The sequence below is a fragment of the Hoplias malabaricus genome, chromosome Y, assembly GCF_029633855.1.
Source record: "Hoplias malabaricus isolate fHopMal1 chromosome Y, fHopMal1.hap1, whole genome shotgun sequence".
In the NCBI taxonomy this organism is placed as follows: domain Eukaryota; kingdom Metazoa; phylum Chordata; class Actinopteri; order Characiformes; family Erythrinidae; genus Hoplias; species Hoplias malabaricus.
The window spans coordinates 16,616,740-16,634,513 of NC_089820.1; the positions used below are offsets into that span (position 1 = coordinate 16,616,740).

Below are 17,774 nucleotides of genomic sequence, written 5' to 3' on the forward strand. Positions count from 1 at the left end.
GGTGCATGACGGAGGGTCAAACATTAGCTATTGAACCTGCAATCTCTAACAAAGAAAAACTGACAAAACCCAAATGCAAACACCACCACACACAAGTTCGCAACCTTTTACTATTTCATTAACACTTTCATGAACAAACAAAGTCCTACTTTTGAAAACACTCTGCTTTTAAAAGAAATATCAAAATTTACAGAGCACTGATTTTGTGTTTAGTGGGGTCCTGCCATTAAGCTCATTTTGTTGCAAAGCTGCCTTCTTACTGACCTGATCTAAAGTTAATTAACTATGTTCTTCAGTCCAGTAATGTCCTGTAAACTCGTCCACCTTCACACAGCAGCTATAAACGAATGTAGAGAATGGACAGGTCAATGCTGCTGCATAATTGAATTGAACTTAAATGAAATGTTCATTTCATGAGTCGTACATGCCATATGACACTAATAGTGCAAAAAAAAGCTCCTCAATATTCCTCCCGCCAGAGCTCCACTCCTATTCTTCTCCTGCTCATTCTTCTCCTCTAATCCTGTCAATCGTCTCCATGCCAGGCTTGGGGAGGGGGTGAAGTCGCCTGCCACTGGAATAAACAAGCATGCATTGTGTATTTTTAGAATTCCTGCTGCCCTAGTTGTGCACCATGGAGCCCAGCCACCAAACGCAGTGCTCCTTGACTGCTACATCAAGTGTCTCATTGTATATCCTTAATTCATGCCGTCTGGAAGAAGATGTCAGCTGGGATGGAAGCAAGGGGAGGAATTTCAAAGCCTCGGGTCCAAGCCAGAGAGAGCGACGCTGGTGGGGGGTGATGGAAGAAGGGGCTTCAATAGATTTGTCAAATCAGGCCTATTGCATTGGGACCAGTTTTAGGCCAGTGGAGAGAGGGCTGAGGCCACTAGGTGAGACTGCAGATGGGGAGATCTGAAAAGATAACAATGCTTTTATGGGGAAGGGACGCATCAGCATACAACTGGTGAGATCACAACAGGCTGTGAATGACAGTCTGGGGGATACAGTCACATAATGACGTCCCACGGAAAGCCCAGGGAGTCCAGAGTTGACTGATTAAACACAGAAGTGTGTCTCTGCTTTAGTGATGCAAGTGTAAAATGTGTGGTTAATTTTACGAGTTGTTTGTAACTCTTCCAGCAAGCACTAATAAATCACTCTCTGATTCACTCTTGAGCAGTGGGCCATACAACCTCAACCTCAACTTCAAACTCATCCCAGACTGGGACCTAACGTCACCTTTTAAACATTTCTGCTGATCTGTCATGAATTTATGCCTGGCATTTTCAGACACTACATGTGTATAATAATACAACTGAAAATACTATTTAATTAAAAAAATAATGAAATTCCTAACCAGGGCCCATGAGCATGACAAAGGTGTTTCATGGGCAATAAAATACCTGTGTGCACACTTCTCCAAACCACTGCTCTAAAGCAAACATCCTCTCATTTCCAACACGTCCGAACATCTTCTTGTACTGAAGCAGGTCGAGATGAAAAACGAGGAACGGCCCCAAATGAGCTATAATAGTCCTGTGCTAGGCCCATCAGCATTAATCAGGGCCAGATGGCGGCGGCATCCCAGGCTCCTGCAGGCCGCGAGACAGGGAGCTGGAGCATGGTGGGACACTAAGCGCTCTCCTAATGGCCCAGTTAGAGAAGGTAAACTGCAGACAGGTGTTGGCTCCCACAGAGAGCGCTCGAGCCGACCCACACGCCGCCATTAAGCTCCCTGTGCCTTGCCTCTGATCAAATACTCAATGTAGAGCTGGGGCTACAGCTCGCCTGCTCCTTACCATACTGTTACACATCCTCATGAGTGGTGTTCACATGATGGGCACAATGAGCACCACTGCAGTCAGGACATGAGCTACTTAGATCAGTCTGAAAGGTTGGAGGGTGTGTGTATATATATATATATACTAAATTAACTGGAATAAAATCTTTTTACACTGACTTCCATTGAAAGTTAAGAAAGTTTCTTCCTTCCCCTGTAAAGTTACTATTGTGGAGATACATGTTTTTCTTTGGACATGACATATGAGTGTGTAAACACACACACACACCATGATCAGTGACAAAATTAAAATTACTGACAAGTGAACAATGTCTTGGAATAGCACCCATCAAAGGTTAGGATACAAAAACGTTTGAGGATCTAAGCAAATTTCACAAAGGCCAAATGATGATGGTCATGTTGTTTTGGTGAGAACATCTCCAAAGTGGCAGGCCTTATGGAGTGTTCCTGGCAAGAAGTGAAATGTACCTAGCAAAAGTGTTCCCAAGTAGTAAAGTCTAGCCTGTGTGCTCCAATTTCAAAGAAGAGCTACTTTAGCACAAAATATAAGGAAATAAAAGCAGGCTTTGATAGGTATTTTTTAGAGAACACACAGTGCATCGTAGCCAATGCTGACCCATGTCCATCACAAAACGTGCCTACACAGGGCATGCAAGCTTTAGAACTGGACCAAAGAGCAATGGAAGGAGGTCACCTGGTGTGATGAATGATACTTTCTTTAAAGATATGTGGGCGGCTGGGTGCATGTGCTTACTTGCTTTAACAGCTTTAGATCGCTCGTCTATCAACTGATTCACCATATGTAATGTACAGTATGTTACATGTTTATTCTTACACCAGTGCTTCCCTCTATGCCCACTTCTTTCTTCATGGCATGTCCACAGGGATTTCTGTCTCCTACAGTATATTCCTTTTTCCTATATATCTCAGTTACCCTAGGGATTCCAGTTCTGAGAGCAGCTCTGTTTATGCTTGGTTCTTCAGTACTTGCCCTTCCCCCTCAGCTTCTCGCTCTCTCTCTCTTTCCTTCTCCCATGCTGTGTGACGATACATGGCCTCCATCTGACCCATTATCTCCATATCACCTCTCCCACTGCGGGCTGATCTCCAAATCCCTCCACCTCTCTGCTCCTATCCCTCTATCCCCCAGGAGGAGAGGGGGAATAACTACCCTTGCATAAGGAAAGGAGGGCCTCGGGACAGGTTAGTGAAGAGGAGGAAGGCTGTAAAGGCAGCCCCAGTGCTCCAGTGCCCCACCTGGAGTGCAGCGTAACCTCCATAGACACCTGCTGACTGCCGCAGGCAGAGAAACAGCTATGGATGGAGAAGAGCCATGGCACTGATTAAAGGCGGACCTGACCTCATCTCATCATGCAAAGGCCTACGATCAGAGGATTCATCTAATGAAAGATCAACACAAAAGCACAACATGGTTCTTTAAAAGATGCATATCCTACATTTATGTTTTTTTTTTCATTTTCCAACTATATCATCTGTTTGGTTTAACATATAAAAATGCAATTCTTTTTTCCAGTGGTCTTTTCCAATCTCTTTATCTCTCAGAAATTATCCGCTGTAATTGTTACTATGCCTTTACTGATGGTGCATGTAAATGACCTATATACTGGCTGCCCTGAATAGGCTGATATGAGTTAATATGTGGCTATTTGTGACATCAAAAACGACAAAAAAAAAACACATTTTATTTTTAGTTTATATGATTCACCAAACGCTATATAAATTAATTTAAAAAAATGAGTTAAACCTTTCACAGTAAACCTCTATTTTTATGGTACTACAAGCTGTAGGCTTTGCAATTTTGTCATTGAACAACAAATATAAATACGTTATGTTCAATGCACCCATGAAAAAACAACAAAAAATATCAGCACTGGCCACAGGAAATTGTAAGTATGACAGGCTAAAGGAAAAAGTGCAAGAGATGTTCCAATATTCTTTCATGGGACTGGATGCATTATTCGGGGAAATGATCACTAATAGAAATCACTTAATATTCTAATTACACCACAATTTCTCAATTGAGTCAGAAATGGAAATTATAGCAAGACTAGAAACATTACATAACCTTGAAACACTGCTGCCTCCCATGGCCTGGGGACAAGGAAGAATGAAAGAAAAAAAGAAAGAAGAAGAGAGAAAATTTGATGAAATAAGAGAAAGCACATTGTTAAAGAATGCAAACATTGTTAAAGAATTTGCTAGAAATGGAGTGTGTGTGTGTGTGTGTTTTTGGCATTTGCATCTCTCTATGGAAGACCTGGCTGGGGATCTGCCTGCTCCAATTTATGTGCATACTGAGGGCTCCCAGGTGTTGTCTTTGAACCTCAGGTCAAAAACTAAAAAAAGCTAGTACACTAACAGTGCAGGTGCAGGCCTCTGGCTTTGATTTCTCATTTGACATCTGCCCAAAGAAACAAACAAGAGTGTGGCATTAAAAAAAACAATTGGCTTCTCGTCTCTCTGTTGCAGAAGGGTATCAACATAGAATCAAATGCCACACAGACGCAGGTGATGGTTTCTCACGGGGGGTCAGTGGGATGCTTTGTGGATGCTGAGGAGAGGGAGTTTAAGGGAGACTGCGAACACAATACCTCTTTGAGCCAATCTTGGACGGACCTGCCAGCTTCCTGGTGCCATACGTTGTGGACAGAATCTGTCATGGCTACGGCAGTAACACGAGGCTTCACTTCATCCTCCCTCTGGATCATCTGTGTGAGAGAGAGAGGGTGAAAAAGAGAAACAAGAGTTGATAATTATCATTATTATTAAAATGATTCATCATTATTTCCAAAAATCATGGACATGATGAAATCAAAATGGATTGAAATATAATTATTGAAGACCCCTTATCCTGGAATTAGTCAAAAAACATTGAATAAATCACTGCATGATCAATGTCTTAAGTTTTCTTTTTGATTTTAAAATGTGGCCTAATAGAGATGTATGTAATTCAATCATGCGTCGTGGTCATGCTTAATCATTTACATTAATTTCCAGCAACATTAACCATGTATGTCCATGTACAGCAAAGCTAAAGAGCACACTTCAGCCATGTCTTAACAGGTGGACTATATTTGATCTAAGGAAAGCTGTTTGCTCTGTGGCTAATGGTGTAAAGCTGTGCTTGTTTAGAAACTCTGGATAGTAGTGTTCTATAATACAAACTAACACATGGTATAACATGGTTAATAAATGTACTTTTCACACACAATATTCCTCTGTGCTCAGCCCAGTGGAGTTAGCCTGAAGTGCTAACTGCTGGCCATAAGATAAAAGAGCTGGAGAAGGAGACAGGTCTGACAACAATAGGTTAACAATCACTTCCCTTGATACATTTTATAGGGGCTACAGCTGGGCTGGGTGCTACATCAAAGTGTCTGTGGCCATTTGAATACAGTGCGTTCCCCAAGCTCAGTTAAATTAAAGGAGGTGTAGAGAGATAAATGGAATCTATTAAGGCACTAAGGACTAATATATCACTCTGTTGATAAGGTACTCTCAGGAGCATCCTCATAAAGAAAAGGGGAGGAAGCAGGTAACACACACACACAGTTACAGACGTGCACGCACGGCTGGAATACCTCCCTCAGTCTCAACAGTGCCCGGGGGAGCAGCAAACTCAAGCTTTTAAAACTCTTCGAAGTGTCACTCAAGCCAGAGCATAATGCCGCTTACATGTAACTGAGCCCAGAGATGGTCTAGACACCAAAGTCTCAGACGAAAACTATAAAATAACCCACCCAGCGAAGACAACTCGCACCATCACCGACACGGAGGAAAAAAAAACAATAAAAAACCTACAAAGGCCAATATAAATTTTCCAAGATTTTTATGGCAATAGTGTAACACAAATGGTATGTAAAATCATAAATATGCTCATGTCATGACAAACAGCCTGGGATCATGTAAACAAAACCTCAGAGTAAACATGGCAGTTGGTTAAGAGAGAAGAAACCGCAGAGGAAATCTGCTGTCTGTTTCCCATTGGGAACACAGCCACATGTGCATCAGACTTGTGTGTCTGATTGATGTCCTTCAGCAACTGCCAGAGTGCTCGGAGCACACACACGTGCATTCAGTAACTTCAACACCAACATAAACACAGCACACACAGCCACTTACCACTGAGTGTCTACTTTTGGAGAGTCAATCTATGCCGTAAACAAATGCGAAACAAACTACTACTGAAATAAATAAATGAAAAGGAGTTAAAGAGAATGTACAGGCAAGTTGGCAAATGGGTTAATGACTGAATAAACACATACACGAATGAATGCTTGGGTGGCTGGAGAGTTCATACACTTTCTAATCAATGAACATTTCTGTGGCATAAAATGCAATTTCCACTGTATAATACACGTTAACTTAGAAGGAAGATGGAAGGAAAAACATGCTTCCATAGAGTTTGCAGTGTTCAGCTATCAAATGCTCCCCTCGTATTCAAATTTTAAGTTTGATTTAAAAACATTTACTTTTTTTATGTCGGCTTTATCCAGTTTCAGCTAATTACATTCATAGTTCACACTGAATGATCACTGGATTAGGAACACCTACCTTGTGTCTAGTCATTGACCGTTATATCAGCTGCACTGACTATACAGGAAAACATTGTAGTTCTACAATAACATATGGTAGTCCACCTGGTTCTCTGCACAATTTCAGGACCCCCACGGGACCCCCAGTGAACTGGTATGAGTGGATCAGACACAGCAGTGCTGCTTGAGTTTTTAAACATGGTGTCCACTCTACTAGACACACCTTCCTCAAAATTGCTGCACAGTGTGTGTTGGTCATCGTCTAGTCTGTCATCAATGGACACAGGAAACTGTCGGCTGGAAATTTTTGGTAGGTGGACTATTCTCAGTAAACCACTGACATTGAGAGCTTTAAAACTCTAGAAGCCTTGCTGTGTCTGATCCATTTGTACCAGCACAACACACACTAACACATCACCACCACGACATCATACCAGTGAATTATCCACCAATCAAATCATACCTGCTCTATGGTGGTCCTTCGAGAGTCCTGGTTATTAAAGAACAGGGTGAAACATGGATGAGAACGTATGCAGAGAAACAGAGGGCGACAGCCTCTAACTTTAGAACTACAATGTATTCGGGTATGGTCAGCGGAGCTGATAAAAGTTAGGTGCAGGTGCTAATCCAGCGATTGCTCAGTGTATAAATGCAGTTACAACAACAGTTAAACTAGTGTGTTTTACCCATGTTGTGTAGCTATATTATTAAAGAAAACACATCATTGTGATGAGACGAGTGTCAACTGATACTGAACACATGGCCTTGATAGGGGAGAGCAGTATCAGCAGTAAATACAAAAATGAAGCACAAAAAAAATGAAGGCAATAAAGTGCATCTACCAAGAAAATTACAAATGATTTGTTGACTTCTGGACTCAGACCCCACTAAATTCCAAGATTCCTACAGCGTTTCAGAGCCTCTGTAAATCACGTGGAAGAGAACTTGAAAAGACTGATGTTAGAATACATGTTGATAAATGTTGAATGAATGAATACTTGAAGGAATCGTCTTGTTTCCCACACGCAGAGCCAGTCTCTCTCGGCCTAACAGGATTAGCGTTCAGCAGTGAGCAGGCTTGTGTGGAGTGGCTGAGAAAAGGCGCTGGGCAGCTGCTGCTCATCCATCTCCAGCCCAGAAAGCACAGCAATGCAAACACGTGCAAATACTTGTTGCATACTGAAAAACCAACAGAGACAGATGTTGAAACATTTGCTCTCTTGCTCCTACCCTTCTCTCTTCTGCACTTGAGCATCTGGTCTGAGGAGAGGAGAGGGGAAAGAGTGGCCTAAAGAGGCATAAGCCATGGCAGAGGTAGTGCGATACTTCAACAGTGAGTGTAACCTAAATAGTCAGACTAAGTAGACCAGGATGCTGTTAGACCTTTTCTCCTCCAACTGCCAAAAGAGAAGTATGAACTAACTAAACTCTATTTATTTGTGAGATTTATTTACACATTTCATTTGCTTCATTTTGATTTCAATTGCAGTCGATGTAAACTTAGTGACCAATCACTGTGGCTCAGTTTTGGGCATTGCAAATACTAATATAACGGACTGGCTGTGTCCCTGCAACTTGAACTAACTTCAATGGATGTGGTTATAGCATCTGTCCATATTCATCCCACAAAACTCCTATTATTTAACTACTCTTGTAGCTTTACACAATAACAGACTGATGTGATACATGTCATATAATCAACATGGTTGCAAATGATGCCTTCCTGGTTTATACCTTATATATTGTCATATATCGCCCTTTTCCACTGCATGGTATCTACACTACTATACTTGGCTGTATTGCTTTTCCATTAGGTTAATTTTTAGTACCTGCCTGCTTGAGTTTCCAAGTGAGCTAAGTAGAGTGGTAAAACAAGAAACGAAAAAAAAAAACTACAGTCCCAAAACATAGCAACACATGAATACACAATGAGCAAACCATGCTAAATATTAGGTTTCCAAAAGCCACAAGCTACATTTTGGTTCTGCTCAGTAAAGCTGTGTTTCAGGCTTCTACAGTTTCCTATTAGATTGCAAGGTATTTCTGATATCTCAGTGTTTAGTTAAACTTCCCTTATGTCACACCTTGACATGAAAGACTGGATTTGTGGCTGCGGCCCAGATTCGTCACTGAAGTGTAGTACTTCTAGAGAATACGAACAATGCATTTTACCAAGCCTGTCAGCTCAAATGCCAACAACCCCCCACACTCCACATCCTTGCTGTCTCTTTCTCTCTGTCTTTTTCTGTCTGACCTCCTTCATGACCTCTACCATAAAATAAGCATTTAGTATTTGAAGCTGCCTCACATTATGTAGCAAGCTAATTGCTTGACTTTCAGCATTCTACATCGCATTTCTCCTGACGAAGATGCCATCTATTTTATTTTTCCTTAGCATACCTGACAGTACACAGTGTGAAGCGCATGCATAAGCACACGCTCACACACACATGGAAAACACAGACGAGTTCAACAGTAAGATGGAAAGAGCGAGGAGATGTCTTTCTTGTGTGGAGATAAATACTGTGCCATTTCAGCCTTGGCAGCAACAAAGGCAAAGGCTCTCCACAAGGCTTACATCTAAACACACAGGCAATAAGACAATTATTTAGGGCTTTGATAATTACGTGTCAAAGGCAGCGCAAGTCACCAGATAATTAGGTGAGAACTGAATGGTAATCCACAATGGTGTCCCTGGGGGCAGGGGGAAAAAGAAAAGAAAAAAAACCCTCAAGACATCTCTGAACGCAGGCAGAATAAAGTAGCAAATAAATAAATAAATAAACAAATAAATAATGCAGGCTTTTAAAGGCAGATTGCTAAGCAGCAGAAAGCGCCACAAAATAAGCCACAACATGAAGATACAGGGCGCGCGCGCACACACACACACACACACACACACACACACACATCCAGATGCAGGCTGATTCAGGAAGCCATGCTGTTAGCATCGTTGCTGAGCGCAGCCTAATGCACCCAAACTGCTGCCATAATCCGGGCGACCCACTGTGTGGTAAAATGAAGCTTAAATATTTGATTGATTAACTGTCCAATTATGGCCAGCGAGTGCAGCAACCACCGCATATGCTCCCACAGACACGCAGAGGAGTTTTTGTGTGGTTCCATTTAAAGCTTGTGGTGCTGGTTTCCAACAAATGTCTGGGCAAAAACAGTCATTTTCCACTTCCACCTCACCTACTACAGAAAAAACAGAAAAATGTCTATCAATAAAACATTAGAAAAGCCAAGAAAGTCCAGCAAAAGCAAGCCCAAATCTTCAAGCCTTTTATTTATGTGACTAAACTTGTTGGAGACACATTTGTTTCGTATGGATAACCTAACACTAAACATTGACATTAAGGGTTATAGTTTCCCATACAGGGATAAGCCTTGTCCTTGATATCATTTACACCCAATCAACATTTAGAATGCTGTGTTGTTCAGGTCTGAACTTAATCTCTGACTTGGAACTGACACCAAAGCTGAACATTTATCCCATTTAACGTTTTGAATGCATTTCAACCTGGAATATGCAGCTAGTGTCATCATTTGAGGAAAGGTGTTATGGAAGATAAAAGGTAGTTGGTCAGTTGTGTCTGACCAGTTATTTCACTCTACACTTCTTCAGGGCAACTTTCCACAGTAGCTGCAGCTAATCTTATAACTTAAGAGCTGTGACATACCTAAACGCTGCTAATTACCTGGCCATATGCAGCAATATGGATTAACGCGATTTGATCTAACGTAGCCCCACACTTAGCTATGACATTAAGGGATTTTATGCTCAACATCATGCCTTTAGTTACGCCACACTAAACTTTGCACTGACCCCTCTAAGCCCACCCGACCTATGGACCTGCTGCTAGTGGAAAGTTGAGGCCTGGGACCTTTCACTAGCTCAAGAGGGCACAGGGCAGCCCTCAGCTCTGGCCTATGGCCCTCAGCCTGGGCTGGAAAAACAGCAGCAGCTGCCCCAGAGGGGCTGCAACACCCTCAACAGGAAGAGACAACACTAGCGCTTTCCCCTGCTTTGAAGCCTAGGGCCTCAAGGCCCGGCCATTCTTTGTCTTTAAGGCAGGAAGGAAAGCCTAAGCACCAGGATGCTATGAGGCCCCAGGGAGCCGCTGTGCGAGTGAGAGTGTGTTTGATTGTGTTTATGCGTGTGTGAGCATGGGGTGATACTGCTAACCTGTATCTGTCCATACTGTAAGTGTAATATAATGTAACTGCGAGGCTAAGGTCACATGCATTTGGAAGCACCGCTGTGGTATTTACTGCAGAGAGACAGCCAGGTTTTGATTAATGAACATCAGGGAGAGCAGAGCCTTAGCAATAACTTCCTTCTCCACTTCCTGATGCTGAATGGGCCGCCACGTGCAAGCGGGACGCCAGCATCCAGCATGTGCGCGTGTGTATGTGTGTACGGCGCTCTGTGTGTGTGTGTGGCAGGTGGGTGTGGGTGGACGGACATGAGAAGGATATCAGTGAACCCCAGTGAGTGGCAGGCTGGGGACAAGGCATGAGCGCGACACACACACACATACCAACACACACACACGTCAGCAAGGGCGGCCGAGGAAAGGGAAGCCGGGTAAATATTTACTGACACAGCACAAGTGGCGAGCGCTCGACACCTACTGGAAACAAAAGCAGGAGGAGAAGGAGCAGCGTGCCAGGAAAGAGCCCCAAACTAGAGGAAAGAGGGATGCACGCGGTGGATGGCTGATCGAAAGGGAGGGGTGTCAATCAAAGGCCAAACGCAGGTTACACAAAAAATAAATAAATAAATAAATAAATAAAAAATAAATAAAAAAAAACCCTTGCAAGTCCAAAGTTAATAAAAGAAAATAAATTCATACAAACATGATTTTAATGTACCTTTACTTGAAATTAGGGATGCATAACCAAACAGGAACTGTATCCATGTTGGCAGATAACTGCTTGAAACCAGTGGCATGTGGCCAATTTGTTTATATTAGTTCCATAAAATACTTTTCCTAGAATAAGAAAACCTTTAAAAGCAGGTCTAGGCTACTACGCTAAAAACATCTGCATTTTACACCATGTCCCCAAAAGTAAGGAAACACTCACATAAAAGATGGTGATACAATTTTAGAAACAAGCTGTGGGCAATGGGAAACAAAGGCTTAACAGGCTCTGCCCTTCCCTTACATCGTGTCTAAAACTGGATCACCATTTATATATTTGGGTGTCTCCTTACTTTTGGAACATCCTGTATTTTAATCAATTTATATCTTTGTCTTATGTAAAAATGCTTTAATGAGGAATACTCCACTGGCCGAAGTGTCAAAATTGTATTTTCTCTCCAGCAATAACAAGGATAAGTATTTTTATTAACACAGATGAAAAGAACAGATAAGAACAAAAGATAACAGTAGAAGAAAAAATTAAACAAGATAAATATCTGTAGAAAGAGTGTACAAATAAATAAGACCTTTTTCATGTTTATCAGAATTAGAGAACGGGTTTATTATCAACAAAGACTGTAAAATTCTTGCCTTTTATTACACGTTTTTATTGTTGTGTTGTTTGTTTTAAAATACACCTTTTATTACTTACTAGCAAATTGACTTTTATTTATTTTTTTTTTAATATTATTGTTTTTTTTATTTATTTTTTGTAATAAAAGTTTGGCCAGAAACCTGTAATTCTAAAAAGCAAATCCAGCAGATGTTATTTAACTTTGCAAGTGTTCTGAGAGTATACAACTATGAAGCGTTCATAATTCCAACACAGAGATTAAGGTACACCAGGCAGGGCTTTCACTGTGTGTGGATCAGAGTTAGGGAGGCCCTAAGCAGCTGGGACTGGCACATGGGCAGGGAGGCCCCGATCTGAAGGATAAAGGCCTGCTGCTGGGGCCTTTCACTTTGGACCCTTCATCTATTGATCCTGTGGAGCCTCCGCCCATGGAGGGAGAGAGAGAGATGTCTACTTGCTGTACACAGTGTGTGTGGTCAGTCTTCACGCATTGTACACGTTCAATGCTGGAATAATATGGAGTACTGGAATAAAAATACAGATTCAAACTCTACAGGTACAGTGCATTTCTTCAGTGTATCACTACACCAACCATTTCTCTACCCCAACTGATAAAAAAAATAAAATCTATTAATGTACAATTAATAAAGTATAAATAAATGATAAGGTTATTTAAAAATGGAAGCAAATTAAGAGAAATGAAACTTTAATCAGGCCTTTAACTGAGAGGACAACACTTAACTAATTGCACAGCAGGTATCTGAGTGAACGCAAACACGCACACAGAAACTGAACTTAATTACATATTAGAAGGTTAATGTGTACATTGCATGTTTCTTCTTCAAGAGACTGATCACGTAAGAAACGCTACGTTCAATTAGAATCCTAAAACGTCTTGTTCCTTTGCCGTAACGTTGTGTGGGTGTACATTTCCAAAGTGAAGTGATGCTTCTCGACACACCTTAATGTTTACGAACAGTCCACAGCAATTAAAGAATGACACCTAACGTTAATTTGCAGTTAGGACTGTAATCTGCTCGCAAAGTGAAAACTCAGGCTGGCTGATAATTAAAGTGTGCATTAATTAGGGTTTTTACTAAAGAAACGTACAAGGTGTGAGGATGCCAATGTCTTTATCACCTCCTAAAAGTGAGGAGCGGGCTGCTTCGGTCAGCGCTCAGCTCCACAGCTACTCTGACGCGGCTGATTCCAGGAAGAACGTGTCCTGTCCGTGTCTCTCCCTCAGCCTTTCGGGCTGTGGCGTAAAAAATAGAAAAGCTAACCTCAATATTTTTATCCTTTCGCCGTGATGGGACTTGCTGGCCCATTAAACTCCCCTCTCCCCTGTGTCGTCCTGCACATTTCCTCCACGAAAACTCTCGTATAATTAAACTTTCTTAATGATTTATAAGCTATAATAATAGCGGCTAGTATTTCAGAGCAGGTTAAACTGACACCCTTTAAGTGCACGCGTGGGGCTGACCCTGTTTTAACAGAGTTTTGGATCATTGATTCATGCAGGGAGGGGGCAAAAGTGGCAGAGAGAGAGAGAGAGAGAGAGAGAAAGGGATGAAGCAAAGAGGGAGATGCAGGGCTGTCATAACTCAGACACTGGCTGACACACACAGGCTGGGTCCAGTCTGGGTTGGGGAAGGGGAGAGGGAGGGGGAGAGGGAGGGTAAAGCTTTGGCTGAGCCGGGGGTCAGGCTGCCCGAAGTGTTTACAGCAAAGCTCCACTCACAGACAAACTAGCCCAGCAGAGTGCCCGTCTGACAGAAATATAGCTGCGCTGAGTACACATTACCATTAACACCAGATATTTAGGAGGAGCCGTGCGTACACATGACTTAAGCTCTAATGCCACAGCCTTTTTAGGGAGCAAATATCAATAAAGCATGTTTACATGGTACTCACCAAGTCAAACTGAGATATTAAATGATACACGTACAATGCAACAAGCTTAAGGAGAAGGATATTTAGATGTGAACGCAATGTGTAGATGTCAGGCAGACATAACAACGTGGCTTTACAACTACCAACCAGTCTCACAAGGGAAGAAAGTCTAAATAGAAAAAGGGGAAGCTGTAACTAGTGAATCTCTTAAAGATAAGTTCACAAAAACAATAATTAATTACGGCAAGTTAAAAACTAAAAGGAAAACCAATAAAACCAGATGGAGATATGTGCCTCTGTTTAGCGTCCCTGGTCAAATTACATAATTTTATTTTTTTAAATAAGTATGGATCCTTTACAAAGAATTTATATTTAAACACAATTATACACACTTTTTTTATATGTAGATTTGAACATATTGATTGGGTGAATAATTAAAACTGTACCAAAGTTGTGGAACATTTAATACTTTTCCCAATATGTTTAACTCAAACAAACAAACACACTGTGAAGTAAAATGTGAAGGAAGATTTACATATTTATGTATGCTCCATATACAAGCTTATCATCACTTAGTCAACATGCCAAACATTTTATAAACACACACACACACACACACATATATATATATATATATATATATATATTTTTTATGAGAATGTGTGTGAGAGAACATAAATTATAAGAGAAATACAAATTATTATTAATGCTAATAGAGCTACTGAGAGGTCGTCAGATATTTAGATGCTTCATTAAAATGAAACAATCTGAAAAGTGAGAAAGAGATGAAAAATAAATAAATAAATAAATAAATAAATAAATAAATAAAACAGGAAATTCAACAGAATCAACTTAATTTGCTAATGGCGCAGAAAGGCATAAAACAAAAGAGATATTTTAAATATATATATATATATATATATATATATATATATATATATATATATATATATATATATATATATATATATATATTTAATAATATATCTCTAACAACTTTAAGATAAGATCATAATAGAAATAGTTTAAATATTATTATTATAATTTTTTACAAGATGTAGGACAGTTTGGGGCTTAAGAATTACAAGCCCATGTGGACATTTGGGGTAATAGAAATAAAAGCATGAGAGCTTGCATTTTACAGACAGGAATGAGACGATAAAAAAAAAAAAAACAATGTAAAATAATAATAATAAGTTAAGAAAGACATATGATTTAGAGTTAAAATCATCCAGCCAAGGATAAAAAGAGACAATGCAAAAAACATTGTATATTAATTAATACAAACACAGCATGACAGAAATATGATTTCATATGAGATACTAAATAATATACAAATTTAAATGAGTTAGGAATAAATAAGTCAGATTATAGATGTGTGAAATGTGTAGATGTTCCCGTCTAACTATAAAAGACTCTACAAAGAGAAGCAGAACAAACAAAATGAGAGAAAGAAGTGTAAAAAAAAAAGTGAAGAAGGAAAAGCTTCATTTGCTGCAAGAGTACAGCTAAGGTCGAGATGATAAAAGAAAAGAGAAAAGAAAAGAAAAAGCCTCCCTTAAGCCTTGAGGGAGTTTCCTTGCTTGGCCTGGAGTGCACGGGCAGGTCAGGTGTGTGAATCTGTGGGTGTGCTCGTTTGAGAGGGGGGTAGCTGAATACATGTGACTATTGTCTGTGTGTGATCATGAATGTGTGGGTGTATGCGAAAGGTGCTTTTGATGGAGAGAGCGAGTGAGAGTGTGTGTGTGTGCGTGTGTTTTCATTCGGACTCCAGCGTCAGGTCAGCCCTCCCTTTTCCTCCTCAGCCAGAGTAGCTGCAGGGCTTTTTCCTCAGATGAGTTCTTGGAGCAGACGTTTTGTTTAAACTTTTCGTGGCACTCTCATGGCCGTAATTTTGGAGTTGCAACTTCAACTCAGGCGAGAGAGAGAGAGAGAAAAAACAGGCAAAAAAAGGTAGGACCAATGGCTAATGAACGTGACAAAAACCTCACTCGCCTATCAGCTATCTGTCTCTAATGCTCCGTCTCTGCAGCCAGAGGGGAAAGAACTCCTGAGCCCCCCAAAAATGAGCCTCTGATACCCCTTTTCTCAAAGGCAGCCGGGCACGAGTCTGCCGAAATTAATGGAAATATATAACAATCTGAAATTAACTTCTTATAGCCACCAGCTACATTTTAACCAGGAGCTGAGGAGGAGAGGGGGAGAGTGTGAAGGAAGGCAAAGGAAAAGAGAGAAAAACCCATTATGTCTGCGCACACACACACACACACACACCGGTGAAAAAAAGGGCAGAAAACTGTCTTAAAGAAACATATTCCAACAATGCAACCTCAAAACTACCTTGTATTTCCACTTCAATTTTTGCTTTTTTTAAACATTTTTAAAATACAATATGCCCTTTAAACTGTGGGCTTTAAATGATGTTCAAATAATAATTCATAAACTACTCAAACTTAAAAGCTCCATACATTGACATACAATAAAAACTCCTCTTCAAAAGTTAAAGTTAAAGAGAAACTTTACTAATAATTGTGAAGAATTAAAGTGAAAATATGTGAGCATCAAAAGTTGGGAACACATTCAAAAATTCAACTAAACAGTAAACAGTAAGATGTTCAACCAATAAATTCACTTTCTTTTGTTTGGTTGTGTGTGAGGCGATTCGTAAGGGGGGGGGGGGGCTACCACACACAAAGACGAATTAGCATACGTATAGAGTGGATATTTTAATGTAAATACTGAAATGTGATTAATAAATTAAACAAATAAATTAATGTAGAAAAATGATCTTTGATATTTGTAACAAGTACTTTGAATGTTTTTGTATCTAAACGCAGTTGAATAAAAGTATAATTGCCCAATGCCAACAACACTCCAGCAATATACAAAATTTCACAATTCATATTTAATTAAAAGTACATGTGCAAAAGTAGTTTCTACACCTGATTCATAAGTACATGCTCAGGCCACAGTGCTACACAGAGAGTGATAAGCAGACAATAGACTTTTGAAACATACATGAAGCTCTGTAGACAATACAACCTTGTGGTTAAAATAGCGCAAGGGTTTGAGGAAACTACTTATTCATACGCTGCGCAAAAACAACCACACAGCAAACGTCCCTAAATAAATTATTTCCAGGCATAATATCTCGAACAATACATTATTATTAAAGAAAACTCCACACATAAATTACTGTTATGTAACGTCTACTCCTACAAACAACAATGAAGTTGCTAAAAGTAATAAAATAAAAAAAATAAAAAATAAAAATAAAATAACAAATCCATTTAACACACGAATTTAACCAATATTTACTTTCAACAGATGTTTCCACGCTATGGAAATTAGGAACAACGCCACCCCCCCCCCCTTCATTAAACCACAGATAGGATGCCACAATGATAGACTAATTGATGTTATTCACAGACAAACACATATAAGCAGCTCAATAATAATTAGCATCCAAGGAATAAAAAAGTAACGCTGTTGTGCAATCCGTTTATTGACGGTTGTCAGGTTGATGTGTATTAGTATCTTTTACTTTCTGATTAGCACAATGTCCATTATTATCCTTCATTACTGGGGATATTATTACAGAGAAAGCCCATGTCACTCAAACACAAAGAGACTAAGTCTGGAATTTTCGAGAAAGAGGAGTCAGCCCACTAAATACACGCAGAGTGACCTTTCCTCCCGAAAACCCCCTTAAAGCAGAATTATCTTTTTAACTATTAAATTGCTGTCAACGATTTGTCAGGGTGTAGTCATTACGTGCCTCAGCCAAGGACATCTGAAAAGAAAACATTTTATTTATTTAGTTTTGGAACCACGGCAGACATTTCTCGCGGTGATAAAGGTAAATTTGAATGCAGTGATTATCTTGTCATTTGGGATGGTTCCTTTTTTTTCGCCTCACTCGTCTTTTATTTTTCCTCTTTATGATAATCATGAGCGGGGGACTGGTGTCGATTTTCGCCATCTCCTTTGTTCTATGGCATGTTTGACACCTCCATACA

General features: G+C 40.2%; 1 protein-coding gene across 3 annotated transcripts in view; it reads right to left on the reverse strand.

Moving 5' to 3' along the window:
• Positions 1-17,774, reverse strand: part of LOC136678603 (cotranscriptional regulator ARB2A homolog) — a 172,099-nt gene that overhangs the window by 49,611 nt on the left and 104,714 nt on the right. For all 3 annotated transcript variants that reach the window (XM_066656649.1, XM_066656651.1, XM_066656650.1), the window contains exon 9: positions 4,417-4,533. In XM_066656649.1, the coding sequence (XP_066512746.1) occupies positions 4,417-4,533 (117 nt within the window). The remainder of the gene's footprint in view (positions 1-4,416; positions 4,534-17,774) is intronic.